Source organism: Scheffersomyces stipitis, chromosome 6, assembly GCF_000209165.1.
Source record: "Scheffersomyces stipitis CBS 6054 chromosome 6, complete sequence".
NCBI lineage: Eukaryota > Fungi > Ascomycota > Pichiomycetes > Serinales > Debaryomycetaceae > Scheffersomyces > Scheffersomyces stipitis.
The window spans coordinates 1,419,083-1,436,646 of record NC_009046.1 but is presented as its reverse complement, the minus strand read 5'-3'; the positions used below and the strand labels follow the sequence as shown (position 1 = coordinate 1,436,646).

At 42.3% G+C, this 17,564-nt stretch overlaps 6 protein-coding genes across 6 annotated transcripts; 2 read left to right on the top strand and 4 right to left on the bottom strand. All coding sequences in view use genetic code 12, as the record gives it.

Moving 5' to 3' along the window:
* Window positions 1–1,712: 1,712 nt before the first annotated feature.
* NIT2 (nitrilase superfamily member) lies at window positions 1,713–2,642 on the bottom strand (the record flags this gene model as incomplete). Its single annotated transcript, XM_001385588.1, has 1 exon — window positions 1,713–2,642. One exon carries the CDS (start codon window positions 2,640–2,642, stop codon window positions 1,713–1,715), a length of 930 nt encoding a protein of 309 aa, XP_001385625.2.
* A 2,740-nt stretch (window positions 2,643–5,382) lies between these two features.
* Window positions 5,383–6,437, top strand: PICST_68186 (predicted protein). Its single transcript, XM_001385935.1, has one exon. The coding sequence runs from the start codon at window positions 5,574–5,576 to the stop codon at window positions 6,318–6,320; it is 747 nt and encodes a 248-aa protein (XP_001385972.2). The 5' UTR covers window positions 5,383–5,573; the 3' UTR covers window positions 6,321–6,437.
* A 248-nt stretch (window positions 6,438–6,685) lies between these two features.
* PICST_62137 (predicted protein) lies at window positions 6,686–8,017 on the bottom strand (the record flags this gene model as incomplete). Its single annotated transcript, XM_001385587.1, has 1 exon — window positions 6,686–8,017. One exon carries the CDS (start codon window positions 8,015–8,017, stop codon window positions 6,686–6,688), a length of 1,332 nt encoding a protein of 443 aa, XP_001385624.2.
* A 304-nt stretch (window positions 8,018–8,321) lies between these two features.
* On the top strand, window positions 8,322–8,639 carry PICST_48365 (predicted protein; the record flags this gene model as incomplete). Its single annotated transcript, XM_001385934.1, has 1 exon — window positions 8,322–8,639. The coding sequence occupies one exon, from the start codon at window positions 8,322–8,324 to the stop codon at window positions 8,637–8,639; it is 318 nt and encodes a 105-aa protein (XP_001385971.1).
* Window positions 8,640–9,034: 395 nt separating this feature from the next.
* PICST_62487 (predicted protein) lies at window positions 9,035–9,655 on the bottom strand (the record flags this gene model as incomplete). The annotated part of the gene is made up of 1 exon (XM_001385586.1): window positions 9,035–9,655. One exon carries the CDS (start codon window positions 9,653–9,655, stop codon window positions 9,035–9,037), a length of 621 nt encoding a protein of 206 aa, XP_001385623.1.
* A 1,938-nt stretch (window positions 9,656–11,593) lies between these two features.
* On the bottom strand, window positions 11,594–14,266 carry PICST_62373 (predicted protein; the record flags this gene model as incomplete). The annotated part of the gene is made up of 2 exons (XM_001385585.1): window positions 11,594–12,841; window positions 12,869–14,266. Coding segments are annotated over 2 exons (2,646 nt in total), but the record flags the coding sequence as incomplete, so codon positions are not given.
* Window positions 14,267–17,564: the final 3,298 nt, after the last annotated feature.

The window sequence follows — 17,564 nt, the reverse complement described above, 5'->3', positions numbered from 1 at the left end:
ACAAATGTGGACTTCAATGACAATCAGACTCACACCACCACGGTTTGATCCGGAAGAGCAACATGGAGACAGCGTCTTGTGCCAGATATTTCGACACTTCGATATATGAGCCCACCCGACCGTTACCAACAGAGAGGATCTGGTGGATATACGAATTGACACATGGTTTGCAATTGGCTCGCTGCCACCATCTGGGCTCTGGTTGTGGAGCCAGTTCCGGTCAACCTCGGTTTTCTGCGCTGCAGACTCAAATCCCGTCACCAAGTGCGCAGCGGCTATATGAAGGTTCCGCACGCCCACACAGTAAAGCAGAGTCGCCATGGCTACTGACGTTAAAAAAACTCCCGCAGCTCCGATAAAATGAGCACTTGAGTCATACATGGAGCGACTCCGGGTCGACGGAGTCTGGGGTAGGCACAGAAAATTTCAGATGATTCATACAGACAAAAAATAACTACCGATTTCGTCGTAAAATTTTTCAAACTATAAAGGTGGACCTATCTGCCCTTATCCAAATTGACACAGCTCTCTCAATAAACAAAAACCTTCTGGTATTACCCAAATATATTCCAAAGATCTCTTCACAATGTCCATGAGAAAAGTGCTCAACATCTCGTCCTTCAAGACCGCTTCCAGATGCTGGATTCCAGTACAATCGCACAACTTGAGACTGTTCTCTTCTAAGCAAAGGTGCATCAACTTCAACAACTTGACTGACACCTCCTTGGTGTCCAACGATGACGTCTTGACCGCCTCTGCCGCTACTGTGTCTTCGATCGCTAGCGAAATCGACTTCGAGCCATTCGAGCCAACCATCCACTCCAACGAAGAAATCATCACTGCTGCTCCTGTGAACAAGGCCTGAACCTGCCGGAAAAGTTTCCGTGCTGCTGGTTCAGCACGCTTCAGCATTTGGGACATCATTTGACATGATTACTATCATTACAGCGTAGTATGGTACTACGGTTTACGGGTTAGGTTTTGTACACGAAACGAAAATGGGCTTGCAAGCTTGAAATTATATTTATCACATTCATAGGATTATTAGTCTGAATAGACACAATCACAAGAAAGTAATCGTAAATTGTAGTCCGAGAAATAAATCTGCAGGGGAAGGCTGAAGTTCCACTGGTGCGATAACCGTTGCGGCACGGATGTTTCGCTCTTCATCCGTGGATGCGAGCGAAAAAAATGACGAGCTAAATCGTACGAATCCACAAGAATTGTGAGTCAATATTTGTGAGAGTTCCCAAATCTGGAGATCACACTACAATCTCAGTCGCTGCTACCAGGACGAATGGTAATAGCTCGATATTCGTTCAGTTTCAGCCCACATTATCGGGGCTATTGTGCCATCGCAGCTTCCTTTCCTCCGCAGTGGCTCCCCACCATCAACTCCTCTCACGACTCCATCTCCACATTATTTTGAAGAATGTCACTAGCTACAAACTACGTCTCGATGAGGTGAATCAAGGACTATTGTCTATTTTCTATTTTCATACAGGCCTCCATTTCCCTTCTGTGACACAGAAGGGCATTAGAAGAATTTGGAACAATGTCGAATCTACTCCGCTATCTTCTGCTCCTTTATCTTGCACTACTTAATCTTGTACTCCACAAAATATTTCTATCTTCTCCTCTATCTTCTCTCCACTTCAGGTAGAGTTCATTCATTTCTGATGCTCCCCACCGATGACCAGTCAGTAGTACTCCTATATCTCGTAGCCAAAGACGTCGGGGCGTCTGTGTTCTAACAATGGCATGTTCTTGCGGATCCCCTCCAATTTTTCATAGTCCAAATCAGCCGTCACTAGCTCGTAGTAATCTCCATCTTCGTCCACTGTGATCTCGTCCGTATACTTCTTACCCCGGCCGAGGACAGTTCCCCACGGATCAATGATCAATGATTCCCCGTAGCTGATTCTCTTCTTGACCTCCTCACCCTCCGCCGGAGGTCTATCTGCGTAGATATCATGTTCACCAGATTGGGCAGCCATGACTACGTAGCTTTGTGCATCTACAGCCCGAGCTCTTCCTAGCAATTCCCAATGGGCTTCCCCGGTTTTCGTGGTGAAAGCTGAGGGATAGGTGATGATACTTGCTCCGAGTTTACGTAATCTAAGGGCCAACTCAGGAAATCTGATATCGTAGCAAATGGCTAACCCCACCAGAAAGTCAGAATTGGCAATGGCTAATGGCTCCAAAATCTTATTGCCTGGTTCTACCGACTTTGATTCCTGCAAGATGGGTCCATTTTTGATATTCACATCAAACAAATGTATTTTCTGATACCGAGAAATAATCTTGCCCTGCGCATCGAGCCAGAGCTGGTTATTTTGAACCCGCTTTCCTCCCTCGGTAGGCTCGTGGATTCCTATAGCTACGTAGAAGTCAGACAAATTGAGCAGCTGGAGCTGTTTCTGAATGACACTGACAAACTTCGAATGCGTGGAGGTAGCCAACTCGTATGAATGTTGGGCATTTCTCGAGAGGTAGTCAGTGGCTTCTGGAAGAAAAAGCACTGAAACCTGTTTTTGAACAGCTTGTTGAATGAGCTTATTGACGACTCTGGCATTACGGGCCAAATCGGAGGATGAACAAAGCTGTCCAACAGCCACTCTGAGTGTTTTCGCGGTCGACATTGGCAAACAGAAGTAGAATGGAGTTCAATTGAACAGATACAATTAGCTAGATCAGTTTTTGTCTCGATATCCCATAATTCACAAAAGACACTTGATTAGTTATCATCCGCCACACCGCGCCTGCACAATGCCGATAAGAATACTTGCTACAGAGTATATTCATACAGAAGTTTACAAACGACTTCTTAGAGAGAAATCAGCGTTTGGTGCTATTGAAGTGGACAGTGTAGGGGGAAACATTTGGTATGAATTTATGGTTTTCCCTGTGCTACATTTAAATTTTCTACGAAGAGTTTGAATACTCAATTCCAAGAATGTGTAGCAAGCGTTCAATCGCACTTAAGGGGTTTCCGATAGAAAGATCAGCTTACTTTATTTGTAATGTAGTTGTAGATTGCGGTTTGATTCATGGTCTATTTCTATTTATCGCTTTTCGTATTGAGCCAGCTCGGCAATAAACATTCAACTCTGTACACTTTGAAATGAATCATCCAATACATTCTGTATGACGATAAGGGCCGATTTATGTAGACAGGACAATGGAGAGATAGGGGTGCTATGCTGAAACACACATGATAAGATAGACCAGATACCAATGGTCATTGCCCTGGCACAATTCTAAAAGTACGATAGATGGAGATCTAGACTTGTCCATCCATCCCACCGAACACCACCAGGGGGTTCATTGTATCAATGCACGTCCAGGTCCAAATATGTAATTGCAATTAGAGAACTTTAAACGGGCAACACCTCTTATCTAGGGGATTAAGTCGCCACCCACAATTCTGTAACAAACAGAGAACAGAGCAAAAGGATATGGCCTGCTAATATACTGTGCATCTAGAATTGTGGTGTAGACGGTGTTTGAGATTTCCATATATGGCGGAAAATTATATTTAGATTTATTATGACAGGCGTTTTCGGAAAAATGTAAGTTCACTTGCATATATTCAAATCCCTCAACACCAGAACACGCTGGAAGGAGAAAACGGCAAGGTTGAAAAAGACACATGTGGCACAGCGATTCTGGAACCAAAGATAAGACGACAGACAGCACATAGCGATAGAGGAGAATGTTGGCCAGGGATTCAGGGGTTAGTCAAAGTTATTAGCTAAGGGCAAGAGAGAGAAGGGACCGTATAGCCAAGAGGGATGGTTAGCACGTGAAGCCAGAGTTGTTATCTCGGACAGTTCCTTTGTAGGCTGCTCAGCTCGCAACAATCTCACACGACGGCTTACACGTGTTTGTGTCCAAAGAATTGTTGTGTCAAGGTGTGCACGGAAGAATCGCATGTACGATAAGATAAGGTGGAAGGTAGTGGAAGAGAGGGAAAGAGGAGGAGATGAGAAAGGAGAAAAGAGGAGTGAGTGGCAAATGTAAGCAGCAAAGATAAGAGCGATGAAGCATTTCAGCTGATTAAAGCAAGAAGAGCAAGAAGAGCAAGTTGGGCAATGGAAGCATATGAGAAATAGAGTTGGAGTAGAGAAGCTGGGAGCAGAATAGGAGAAGAGGAGTAGCTCAACATGAAAAGTGCGATAAAAAGTTTGAGCCGAGAACCGCGGCCGAGCATTAGCCCATAAAAGTTTCCGTACGAGAACCAGACGAGCTCAACACTGTACGGGCCAGCTGTTTTCAAAAGCATCAGAACAGGAAATAGGAGAGCTGCCTTGTAGCTGTGAAAAGAGGAGATGTCTGAGCACAGGAAGAGGAGTAAAAAACGGAAAGTTCTGGAACGAGCTGAATCTTCAGCGCTGCGCAGGAGCGATGAGACTGGCGAAGGTGAGTACCGAAGCCAGGTCGAAAACAGAAGTTGTGCCAGGAGGGGTTCACGTGATGGCTCAAGGAGGAGTAAATCGATGTTGGACAGAGGAGAAACGTGTGAGAGTCGTGTGGCAAGAGTTGCAACGGCTGAGGAGGGGATTGCCTAGAGGGGGTGAGTCAACGGGAATGTGTTTCGTTTAAGTCTAGAATCGGAGCCACATAGTTAGTAGATTGTGATTTTGGAGGCGGTGATTTCGAGATTGCCAGCAGCATGAGAATTTAGAGAGAATGTAGAGCAGTTAGGATAGTGGGCCAGATAACGGGCCAGATAATGGGCCTCAATTGTTCTAGAATTGAAACCAGAATTGAGACCAGAATTAAGATAGAAAAGGCTAGAATTATAGAGAAAATTAAGAGCAGATTTGAAGAGCAAATAGACTAGAATTGTAGAGAAAATGACAGAGAAAATCGCAGAGAAAATGGCAGAGAAAATTGTAGAGAAAATTGTAGGCCAGAATTGGATCAGAATTGGGCCAGAATTGCAGACCAGATAAACCACAATTGTAGTCTAGAGCTCAATCTCTACAGCCTACTCGTAGAGCTGGACGTGCTAATTATAGATCCAGACTCTGGCAACTTCTAACTAAATTCCCAAGAGCCCAAACACCTTTTCTTTTCTGGTGGAGCTCCAAAACAGAAGTCTATTCTGACATTATTATCCAGCTCGTACAGCCAGAAGAGCTAATATTAAATCCACAGCCCTGTTGGCGCTAACAAACTCGTTCGTATAGAGGAGGAGATGAGAAGAGGGGTCGCTGTGTGCAGGTGTCCAGCTCTGATTTTGTTGGCCCTCCAAATAAACGATTGCGAAAAAAGATTCCCCTCTTCTGCACAGTTAAGCGGCCCTATATATATATAGAGATTGCAGCCAGATAAGAAAAGTTTTGGCGTTGTTTTTTTCTCCAAGCACTTTTCAACAAAACTTCTTATAGAGTCTTCCAACAGAGGACAGCAGCAAAACAGCAAACTTCAGTAACACTCGCCGACAGCACGACAGTCAACCAGCCAGCAAAGGTCTACTATCTATTCAATACATTGCACAATCTATTGAGTAGCTAACGATTCTCATTCACTACACAATTTCAACAATAGTCCACAACAACAGCAAGATGTCCATGTTCAAGCTGGTTCTTCGTTCTTTCTCGAACTCTTTGATGGCCAACAGTCCCATTGCCGCTACTGCCACCAGGCCATCGACATCGATTGCAATCTACCACAACACCAATTCTCTTCTTTCCAACTCTTTGCTTTCTAAGCTCAGCAACTACTCGGAATTACCTTGCACCTTGCACAAGTACAAGGACGCCAAGAGCGACAAGATCTTGTACAACACTACACTCACAGCCAACAAGCACAAGTTCAACATCGATCTCAAGTTGAACCAGACCTTGTCGAAGAAGGACTTTAAGTTCATCATTGACGAGTGTGTCGACATCCACCCAGACAACAGATCCATCTTGATCCAGTTGTTGATGAACGACGCCTCCTCCAATGCTGCTGTAAACAAGTCGAAGTTGATCAAGAACTTCAACATCCACGATGAGAAGGTTGTCTCTTACGACACCGTCAAGAACAACACCATCAAGTTCCCTATCATCATCGATTACAACAACAAGTTGATTGCCAACGACGAGACGTCGTTCGACAGAATCATGTCCAACTACTCGGCCTGTGGCATTCAGAACTTCCTGCAGTCCAAGCCGGTCAAGAACTTGGTGGACGAAATCAACTCAAACGGTTCTGGCAACCATTTGTTGTTCAAACAGGCTCAAGCACAATCTCAACAGCAGCTGCTGCCTATCATGAACCAAAACTTAATTCATCCACACATTGCTGAATTTGCTGATTTATTCTAATTCTTCACCTTAAATCGCAATCACAGTCTACATTATGCTTCAGCACATATTTTCATATCGGGTACGGGTTTAATTTTTTTATCTTTCTTTATAGATTAATAACACAGCGAAAGATTAATGAAATGTAGACAAGTAAATTGAAACGCAAGCTGCTAGCTTGTCAGTTCGGACTCGCAGAGTCTTGATGGAGGGCACGAATAAACTGGTCTAGAGACGGCAACATAGACGAATAGAGATATAAAATTAGTATAGATTCAACTAGAAATATGACTCACATGATTCTTACATTTCTACTTTAAAATCAATAAATACACCAGTAGATGTTCGCTTGTTGCTATTATATCTTAACTTATTATAAATATTGGCTATACTCCCATTCTCTTGATAACGTATTCCTGAGCAATAACACCTAAACTCAAGTCCAAGCCCTGCTTGATCCAGCCTCTGACCCATTCACGTGGATCAACTTCACCTTCGCTGACTTCATCCACACCTTCACCGTCAAGCCATTTGGCCCATCTTAAAGGAAATGGTTGTGTTTTGGTGATGATAGTGATGTTGTTGGTGATATCCTTCAAGATGATGGTGAACGAGAAGGAATTGGCATTGTTGGACTCGATGAGAACAGCACGATCCTCATTTTCGTCTTCCACGGCTGTTTTATCGTTAGATTCTATGCTAGTCGTGATTGGCTGGATCGAGATGAAGATGTTGGACTTGTTAATCTGCTTGACGGCTTCTGTTTGCTCATCAGCAGTCTGGTCTTTAACTTCATCTTCCTGTTTCTCATGGTGTGATTCACTCTCTTTCATGATCTTCAGGTAGCTCTTGATAGAGCTTTCCAAGTTGGCAAAACACAACTTCTCGCCGTCAATAACTTTGCCGTAGAACATGTTCAACTTTATGTCGTCGTTTTCGCTCTTATGGTTGATATCGTTGACAGTCACACGGATTCCTCCTTCTACTTGACCCATCACAGCATTGAAGTTATGGGCAATGAGTTGTGTTACATACTGTAAATTGTACAAGTCATAGACTACCAATATGTTAAGCAATTCGTCATCGTCGTCAATCAAGCCTTGTTTGATCTGCTGGCTCATATTGAGAAAGACAGAATTAAGACGTCCAGCAAGATCCACTGCTACGTTTGTGTTTTCTTGCTGAAGTTTCTGTCTCTGTTGATTCAATTGATTGGTTGTGGTACTTGCGATCTGATAAGTGGTTTCTCCGAGCGATTGTGCGTTGGATGCAATCGTTCCCCATAACGAACTCACCTTAGAACTTCCTTCAGTAGACCACCAGTTCGTAATAGAAGCCAAAGGATCAATGTCCAACTCCTCGCTTGCATTGAGAACACCATTTTCATTGTTTTTGGAATCATTGCTGTCTTTACTTTCGTCTTTTTTGCCGTCAATTTCCGATTTTTCTGTCTTTTCAGGCTTCTCGGATTTCTCAATCTTGTCGGTTTTTTCAGAGTCATCTTTCTCTGTCTTTTTCTTTGGTTCAAACTTTGCTTTCGTAACAGTCGTCTTCTTCTCGTGCTGAGCAATCTCGTCGAGGAACTCTAGGAAATCCTCATCCTTTCCATCAGCTTGTTTGGACTCTGTGGTCTTCTTGGGCTTGGGGGTTCCGGACTTGGAGTCAGGCAACGAATTGATGAAGTCTAGAACATCGTCTGTTTCGGTCGTAGGAGCCATTGTGAATTGGGATATCAGAAAGCTACGAAAATGAGAACTTCACAGAGTTAAAGCAAAAAGAAAGAAAAATACACGGTGGTGGAGAAAAAGCAGTGATATATTCTTTCAATAATCAGGAGTTGATAGCAAGTGGTTTTTGGAGTGCGTTTCGAGTCAGGTGATCTGATATGGTAGCGCAGAGAAATTTCTCATAGGCTATTAAATGATTTTTCAATTTCTAGCTTTATTTCATCTACTTGTCCTGTTCTCTATCTCACACTTATTCAAGAGAATCTTTCCTGTTTTCTTCCCTCATATTCACATCATGCATCCACAGTTGGACAAGAATAGATTCGATCCCTGCGAAAAGCTCATGGACGCTTTGGAAGAATGCCATCGTCAAGAATTCCTTAAGCAGTGTTTGGGAATGTGCAACTTTGAGAAGGACGAGTTGTCCAAGTGCTTGCACTATACCAGAGTGGAAGACGCCAAGACTAGAATAAGAGAAAGTAGAGAGAGAAATAAGAAGTTTGAGATGAAAAGAAAGCAAAACGAAGAAGAAATATATGGAAAGAATGGCTATTTGAAGAAGATGATCCAGAAGGAAGCAGAAGCCAAGTTGAAGGAACAAAACAAGAACTGAACTGATTTGTCGTTCAAAGGAGTAAAGAAAGATGTGAGAAGATATTAAGAAGAATATGAGCACTTGTAGAAATTGAGAATGAAAATGAAAAGTATGAACAAGATTGTGAAACTTCATTATGACAAAGGGGATATTATTCTGACCTATATCTCTTCTCTATTCTTTGCATAATATCTGAAGATACTCCATTATATACCAACATATGGTTAATTACATAGGATAGGAGTTATGATTTGTACATAGAAATATTATGATTTAGGATAGTATTCACTGTAGGCAAAATCTTTCATATCAATGCACTCCTCGCAATACTCTGTTATTATATACTTTACGATTCTCTAGATCTCCTTATGATGTTTGTCTTCTTCACTTCTTCTACTCTTCATTAATATACACTAATCTTGACGAGTTCTCAACACTCTCTTAACAACCTTATCCTTAGTAACCACATAGACAATAGCACCCCAACCAGACAATGCATCTCTATCTACGGCGTTCAACAACGCTTGACTGATCGTCTCAAACAAATCCTCGGGCTCTAAATTGGGTTCGTAAAGCGATTCGCACATACCATACAACTGGTCCGTGGCAGTTCCAGAGACAATGAAATCCTTAGCAAAGTCAATACAGCCGATCAAGTCGAAGCCGCAGATGAACGGCTTGCTCGTCTTAGAGTCTAAACCAGCAACTATGGGTCCAATAAAGTAAGGGCCGAATCTCTTTTCATATAATGTGGAACTGACCAAGTTGGCCAACGTTTTTGGTTCGATTTGTCTTTCTTCTCGTAACTTATAGAGATTATTCTTGAACCGGAATACTTCCGACAACGTAGTGACATCGGAGGCTAACCCTGTCAAGCCCAAAAACGTCTTGTCACCAAACTGAAAGATCTTCTCAAAGTTGTTGGCAAGCCCAAGCGACTGGTTACCCAAACGTAAGTCACAGGCGATGGCTATACAATCCTTGCCTACCATGGCCACGGCAGAACCTCCGTTGATGGAACTAGGATCTGACATGATGTAATATACTTGAAAGTCAAAAGATATCTAAGCAGTATCAATTGGTATGATAAAATGATACTACCAATGAGATTATGGTACTATGTTAACAATATAGTATCTCTAATATCTTATATGATAGATCCAATTCGAACGATATACTTTTAACAAAATGTAGTATATCTAGAATGATGTGAGTAGATGTGATTCTAGTATCTTTTATAACTCCTTTCTGGGTTATCGTGTTCTTCAGATACTGTATGCTTCAGTACTTTCGGAATTTCAAATATAGAAATCTTCTATTGTGCTGGTTCTTTCAAGCTAGGCTTTGAAACAAAAGTATGATATGTCACACCGGGTAATCTGCAATGTCAACCTGTAATAGTGGAAGTACAATTCTATTGCAATTGACAATTGTGTAGCTGAAGAAGTGATCAACGAATTGGTGGCGTACGTACTTTAGACTGGAAGTGAATGGCGGAAGTAGGACAAATGTCGCCGACAATGTCGTGCGATTATATGGTAGCGCGCAACTTGGTGATACCAATTTTGTTATGGTAGCGCGACCTAACTGGATAAGTTTGTCTGGTAAATACCTTAAATATGAAAATGGTCTACCAGTTTAGCATCTGGCTTTTACAGCAGCTATATCTACTAGGGTCAAGATATATGGCTAGATCGCTATTACCAGCTGTTCAGATATTTATTACTTTATCGGTAAGCAAATTCTGCTACTTCTTCTGTGAATCTACACTACAGGCTCCATGGATCTCTCTGTTCTAACTATATCTTTCTCTCTCTTCTCCACAAATCTTCAACTGCTATCACTTTTATGTGGTACGGTGCAGTGTACGTACTACTCCAGATAACTGTCCAAATGCTGAGATATCACTCTGTGTGGACCAGCCTATGATAGTATCTGTTCTGCGTTATTGTAGAGTCTTCGAAAGTCTGTATCCAACATACAACTATATAAATTAGTGATTATATTTACTCTGTTACAATAACTTGATACTTCCGTACGACAGTTAGTACTCCATCACACTTCCAATGTCAACAGAGTTTAGCAGCAGACGATCTACACAAACAGATCTACAATATCTTACGTCTAGACCGTCTGTGCCGATGTGCCGATCTCCAACAAGGAGCAGTTGTGCCTGGGTTATTCTTAGCTATTGAATCGATTCAGGTATTTTTAACAAAAGCACAATTCTGCCCGGTCCAGCAGGAGTAGCTTTGTCTAATCCAGGTGAAAATATGATATGCGTGAAACAAAACAAACGATTCGAGTAATCGACAAGATCACAAAACGCGTTGATACAATTGTTGTGCAAGTCCCTTGACTAAAGTCTGAGGCAGACAGGCACAGCTGCGAATAAACAGGTTTATGAATTATTCGCAATTATTGCACAGTGTAAACAGTTCAGTAAACATTGACACAATCGATTCGGGAGGGACGGGAGGTTCACCTTGGGCGCATCTCTAGTACAGCATCTATGCATCATTACAATAGGACTTTCCTTCTATTTTTTGAGTCTAAGTGTTGAAGTATATGAGCTCAAATCCCTTAGTGAAATGAGCTCTTGTGAAATCACCCGCAGTAGAAGCTGCTTCATCTCTAGGATCTCTACTCTGTTTTACTTACTCTACAGTACTGTCCCAACCGTACCCCATACCCTCTTTCTCTGCTAGACATACTCTTGTATCGTGCGATCTCTAGTCTATCTCTGCCGTCTACGACTTGATACATACTTTGATAACGTGAAATGAAATACATTACTATACAACATAGAGGGTATAAAGGGTATGAAAGAAAGTATACACTTAAGTAATAATCACAGCCATTGGCATCTCTGTGTTTCTGATGGCTAACATAGGCTCCTTGATCAATGTAGCAGAACTGAACGACTCAGTAGACAAGTTTGGAGTATCGACCTTTGTTTCCAATTCTTGGTCTTCTGGCTCATCCTCTTCTTTAATGGTGCCAGTGCTGTAGCTGTGTGGTAAATCCTTGTCATCCTTGGCCAAGGTAGATGAAGAATTTATTAATTGGGCAATAGGGCTTTCGTTGTCGTTGAAGTTAGACAAGGTGAAGGTTTTTGGCGACTTGACCAATGGGAATGGTCTTCCATCTTCCAATTCTTCAAAGAATTCCTGGTTGGTGAGTGTTGTCAAGTTGTGGATAGACTTGGAGGATTGGAATGTGGGAATGATCTTACCGATGTCCTTCATGTTAAAGAACAACTTCTTGATCTCAAACTTGACCAATCTTGTCAAGTCGTCATCATCCCTGCCAGCAGGATAATGTTGGTCGTCGTATACCACGTCTTCTTCATCTAATGTGGCATCCAATCTGTCCTGGGTTTCCAAGTCGAATCTCAATTGCAAGCCAAAGCCCAAAATGATCAAATAGTTCTTGTACTTGTTCAACTCCGACTTGTATTCTTCGAGTTTAGCATCGTAGTTATGGATTACTCTGCTGTAGTTGGTGCAAGCGTATTGCTTCATTGGCAAGCTCTTCATGAACTTAAGTTTCATCTGGTTGAACTCGTTCAACAACTTCTTCAAATGATCGTAGTACTTGAGGGTCTTGACAAATTGCTTCATCATTCCCAAGTGGTTAGCGGATTCGTCGAAGTCGTTCACAACAATGTAGTTAGAAAGATAGACACCCTTGACAACAGGTTCCCATTTCATTATGTTCTTGTTCTTCTTGAACTGTTCACGACGGTTGACGATACCATCCAAGTTGGTCCATCCGTATTCGATAGACGAAACAGACTCTTCCAATGTTGGGATTGCTGTGATCTTGGAAGCCCAGAAGTTACAGGTGTTGACGAATTCCAAGGCGATCTCTTTGGTACCAGACTCAAACAAGAACTTCTTGGCAGGCTTCTTGGAGATCTTAGGGAACGACAACGACCATGTGTAGACCTTCTTGGTGGAGGAGGTAGATGACTTTTCCAACTGGGCGAAACAGGAGCATAAGTTGTAGCTACCGATCTTTGCTGCGTTCTTCAACCAGTTACCGTCACCAACTTCATCTTCCTGGTTTTCTTCTTCCAAGTTGTCGAACTCGGTGATAGTCATGAGCTGCATCAGTCTCTTGTTCTTCAACTTTCTGACCTTCTGCTGGTGCTTCTTGATGACCTTAGGGTCAAAAGAATACAATGACAATTCACCCTTGGACACCACAACGAAGTTCTCGACAAACTTGTTGGCACTCAAGACATGTGAAGAGGTACCGACAGTAGATGTCTGGTTACGAGCAGCAGATGGGTTGTTTGTGTGGGATCTGCTGAAGAACGAGAAGAAGCCACGGCCACTAGAGTTGGAGATGGTAGAGGCAGCTGAAGAAACTGGAGCAGTCATTTCCTGAGAGCCGTCCTGTTGGTCGTTGTTGAAGATCTTCAACTTCAACAAGCCTTCCTTCAAGTATGGCGAACCTTGCAATTCTAACGTTAAATCATACTGATCCTGGTAGTCTTCAACGTTGAAGTTTTCCAACTCCTGTTGCGAAACAGCATCATCGTGCAATCCATCAAAGTCAATCTGGTTGAGATTCTGGGTATCGATAGACAACACCGAGACTTCATCGCCAAAGATAGAGTTGGTGGTAGAGTCACGAGAAACTACAGAAGAACGAGAAGATTTCTTGTTCAAACTGCCGTAGTTGGAAGCATTGCTGCTGTGCATATGGTCCTTAGACTGTCTGTTCCTCAAGGTCATGGTCGTGTTTCTGGTAACTTGAGAGAACTGGGAGTGGTTACCGTTCTTGTAGAATTTATTTTGGTCTGACATCAAAGCTCTTGCCATACCAACACGAGCATTCTTACCCTGTTCACGAGACATCTGACTGGAAGTAAACTGGGAGGCGTTGGAAGAGGTAGTAGTCATTCTCTTCATGGCCAAAGAGGTACGACGGTTGGTAGTGGTATCAGTAGACCAGATAGACGAGTTGGTGGCCTGTCTGGACAAGACCAGGAACTGGTTTTCGTGGCCAAAGGTGGGGTCGTTATCAAATTCGTGAGGGAGAGGGTGTTCACCTCTTCTGTACTTGGCTACAGCAGGTTGGTGGAGTCTGGGTGAGGCATCTTCAGGAGCAGCTTGCTTCAAATGCAACTCGGTACGGGACAAGTCGTCGTAGAACGTGCTCAATTCCTGTTCGATAGTTATTCTCTGTTTGATGGTCAACTTTCTCAGGGTCGAGGGAGATTGTTGCATGAAAGTAGAAAATGTGTTTTTGATGAAGTCTGCCTGGGAGATTTTGGACTTCTTGTTCAATTCCGAATTGTGCAATGCGGTATTCAACAAGATCAAGGAATAGATAATGATGTAGATTTGCTCAAAGTTGCGAGTGCAGAAGATGTTGCTGGGGTGTTGTTTCAAATACGACTTGGTGAAGGACAGTAAGATACGGTCGATTTCCTGCGACTCTCCACGGAGGTACAACTTGGAACACAATCTTCTGGTGGCCATCAACAAGTTTTCATCCCATCTGAACAAGTCCATGTAGTAACTTCTGATTTCTGCACTTTCGTCGTCGTTAGCAGCTAAGAATTGTGTGTATTCTTCAGGCTGAATCAGGACAAAGTCTTCCTGGTAGAGCTTCATGGCGATTTCCTTGTATTCATCAATGTCATCGACAGCCAACGATTCCACAAGACTGGAGGTTTTGCGAGAGTGACTGATGCCGTGAGCAGTAGCCTCATCACTGCTGAAGAGGTGCACTCCGTTGACAGGAGACTCAGCGACTTCCACTGTGTGCAACTTCTGAGGCATGGGATGGTGCATTTCGATTTTCTCCACTACAAAAGTGTGTGAAGCAGGGCTGGTAGGAGGAGTAAGTGAATCAGTGTTCGAGGAAGTGGTAGAGGCGACTGTAAAACTGGTGTGGGTATTGAGGTTCGACACGGCCGAAACCATAGAGTGAATAGTTTCTGGAGACGACATCAGAAAAGTAGTTTAGTATTTGCTATGGACCCAACCACGTATAAATATATCTGGCCTTGTGCAAAAAAAAATATTCCAAAAAATAACCGATGGCTGAAAATTCCAACTGGTAACAATTACTCTGCTTTAAGGGCGTTCAAGCAGTGTAATATTTGGTAGAATTCCTTGAAATCGTTCTGGTTGCGATGGGTTCTACGCGTCTGGAGTGGGTGGATTCTTGGTTGACAGGGTTCTGGTGTTGTCTGATTCCAATAAGTAATCGTAGGTCTTTGCACTGGAAGCGGCTAAATTCCCCTGGTCTGACAAAAAAAATTCACCTATTCAGGAAATTTATAGACGACAATGAATTGTAGTGTGCTGTGAGAATGACACAAATAGACGAGACAAAGATATAGCGAATGTGCTTCGATTCTTCGTGTCTATGAGTTAGAGCGGAAGCAAAATGGCTAGTGCTGGCGAAAATAGGTCAGTGGTATCTAGAAAATAGATAAAACCGCTAAGATAATCCTGGGGGGGTGGGATTCTAGTTCTATAAGTACTATTTCAACTATATGCGAGAACGCGCTAAGGATATTCTATGTCTGGGTTACTTTCTTTTGTACAAGGCATTTCGGGCGGCAACCTCCTCATATATATAATTCCAGTGGATAATTCAGCTAGGGAGGTCGTTCTGCTGCAGGCAAAAGTACTAGACCCTAATGAAAGAGTTCAGAGGCAGATTGTTGTTTTTCCTAAAGTTGCAGTCTTTTAGACCTCATGTAGCTTACTGACTTAGATTAGCTTTTAGTGTATACAAAATGTTTTATTTTTTGCCTCTCCTGCACTAACCCTGTTCTTTGCTGCTGGAGCGCTCCGTCAAAGCCTAATAATAAAAAAGTACAAAAAATAATTTATCCCTAGCTTTGTCTTTTTTTTATTACCGTTCTATCACCCTGCTTTAAGCTTTAATCGCGATGAAACCAACTTTCAATACGAGTACAAGCAGAACTGTCATACTATTCGATGTCTGTTTAGATCGCTCAGAGAAGCTATGGGTTTTTGTTCCATTCATATCGTCCATTTGCTGAGACCTCTTCCGACGCGAGCGAATGCCCAAACCTTCACATTACTAGAGGTGCGATTTTGCTCGCTACAGGGCTGTTTGGTGCAACGGCCGACTATTGCTCTAAAAACTGAGGACCCTTCATGTGAGAACCAATTCAACTGAGTGGACTAATTACTTGTCACGGTTTTCTCGTACTTACATGTATATTGTTCGTAATACACAGCTTCTATGCTCGCCGTATGTATGTGGAGGTGATAGCAGATTTCTGGTTGCTTCTACAGCTAGTTTCATTGTTGTGTCAACATACATCCACGGCTAGATGACAAGTGCTCCACCAGAAACAGAAACCTCTATGCTGGAACTAGAAGTGTGGGTACAGGTCCCGTTCTCCTAAATAAAAATTCAGTTGAAATGCGAACCAAAACTTCGTCATTTTTCAGTCTATGCATACCGTACTCCCTAATTCATATGCATGGAGGGGCCCTAAATACCTTATTCGGAATAGTTTGCAAGAGTCGCCTAGCATTCTACCTACAAACAAATCACCCCATTAGGAAGCTTGCACGAGGGTAGGGACCCTTAACTATTGTTGGCAGACTTTCACGGGCTCGCTCCCATTGAATTTCATTATTGTATTGCACCGTTCTATTGATGTTAGATAAATTGCAGATTTGACTGTTCTTCTAATCTTTATCACTGTTGAGAAGTCGTCCTTTTCGATCCCATCGATCAGATAACAATTCAGAAGATTTGTGACGATAACTTAACAGTCAATAAAGTAAATCAAAGGTACCTTTGACTGTCCTTTCTTCGAAGACAGGACATAGAACGGGACCTTAAACTAAACTTAGTTAAGAGTAGTATTCAAATATCACAGGATAAGTAAAGCCTGTAGAATATCGTGTACATAGGTTTTTCATTGCAGTTCTTCTTGATATACTAGGTGACCTTCTGCCTAAAGTTGAACAATTTTTACTACTGTATTGAGGCGAGTGTTATCCTAATTGATCGAATTACGATATCGCTGTTTATTCTATCAATCTTCCATGGCAGAATTCCTACCTGTATGTTTTTTGGATTTTTGCAAAACTGCAGTTTTACTCCCCAGGGTCCTAATGGGGTTGACATCTTCCATATGTTAGTTTCGGGGCAGACCCTGGATCCTCTACACATTGGCTAATAATGTATTGTCTGACCCTGGTCTACCTTCTGATACTGAAATCTGAGTCCCAACCTATTTCAGAAATTTTCGATCATCACCTTGTTGCTCTTGTCCGCCTACTAAAATAATGAAGATCCTTATGGAAAACTATTGGATAATCAGGTTCGACGTGGACATATTTCTCTCTGTAATAGTAGGCTCACATACCAATCCTGTAGCGTAATTTATTAATCTAGTGCTACTGTAGTTCCGACCCTGTTTCAAATCTCGACCATGCCTCAGTATACCAGGATGACAAAACTTGTCCAATGACATCTACATGTTTAGCCTTTGTCAACATTTTGCAATTGGATCTTCTCCGATCCACATTGTTATCGTTTCATTCGTGAATTGGTTGTCCTAGATCTTCATTAACTCTGAGTTTGGATATACTCTCGTGTGGAAGTAGTTCTCCATGTATGATTCTGCCTATCGTATCTCAAATTATGCAATCGTTTCAATTCCAGATGTATGTTTAAACCACCAAATCCTGGAGGCTGATTTTTGGGAGCGGTTGCCCATGCTACAATACGTCACCTGAACGAATTTCAAAGTCAACGTACAAGCGAGAGATAAGACACCATAAATAGCCTATTGTAGTAATTATTTTCAATTACATTTCCTACATGGTCCAAGATCTGCTAAGGGGAATATGAAACAAATTTCGGGTAAAAAGTTTGCCTTAATTCTTTGATTTATCGTCTAATGTAGACGGTTGCGTGGTTCAA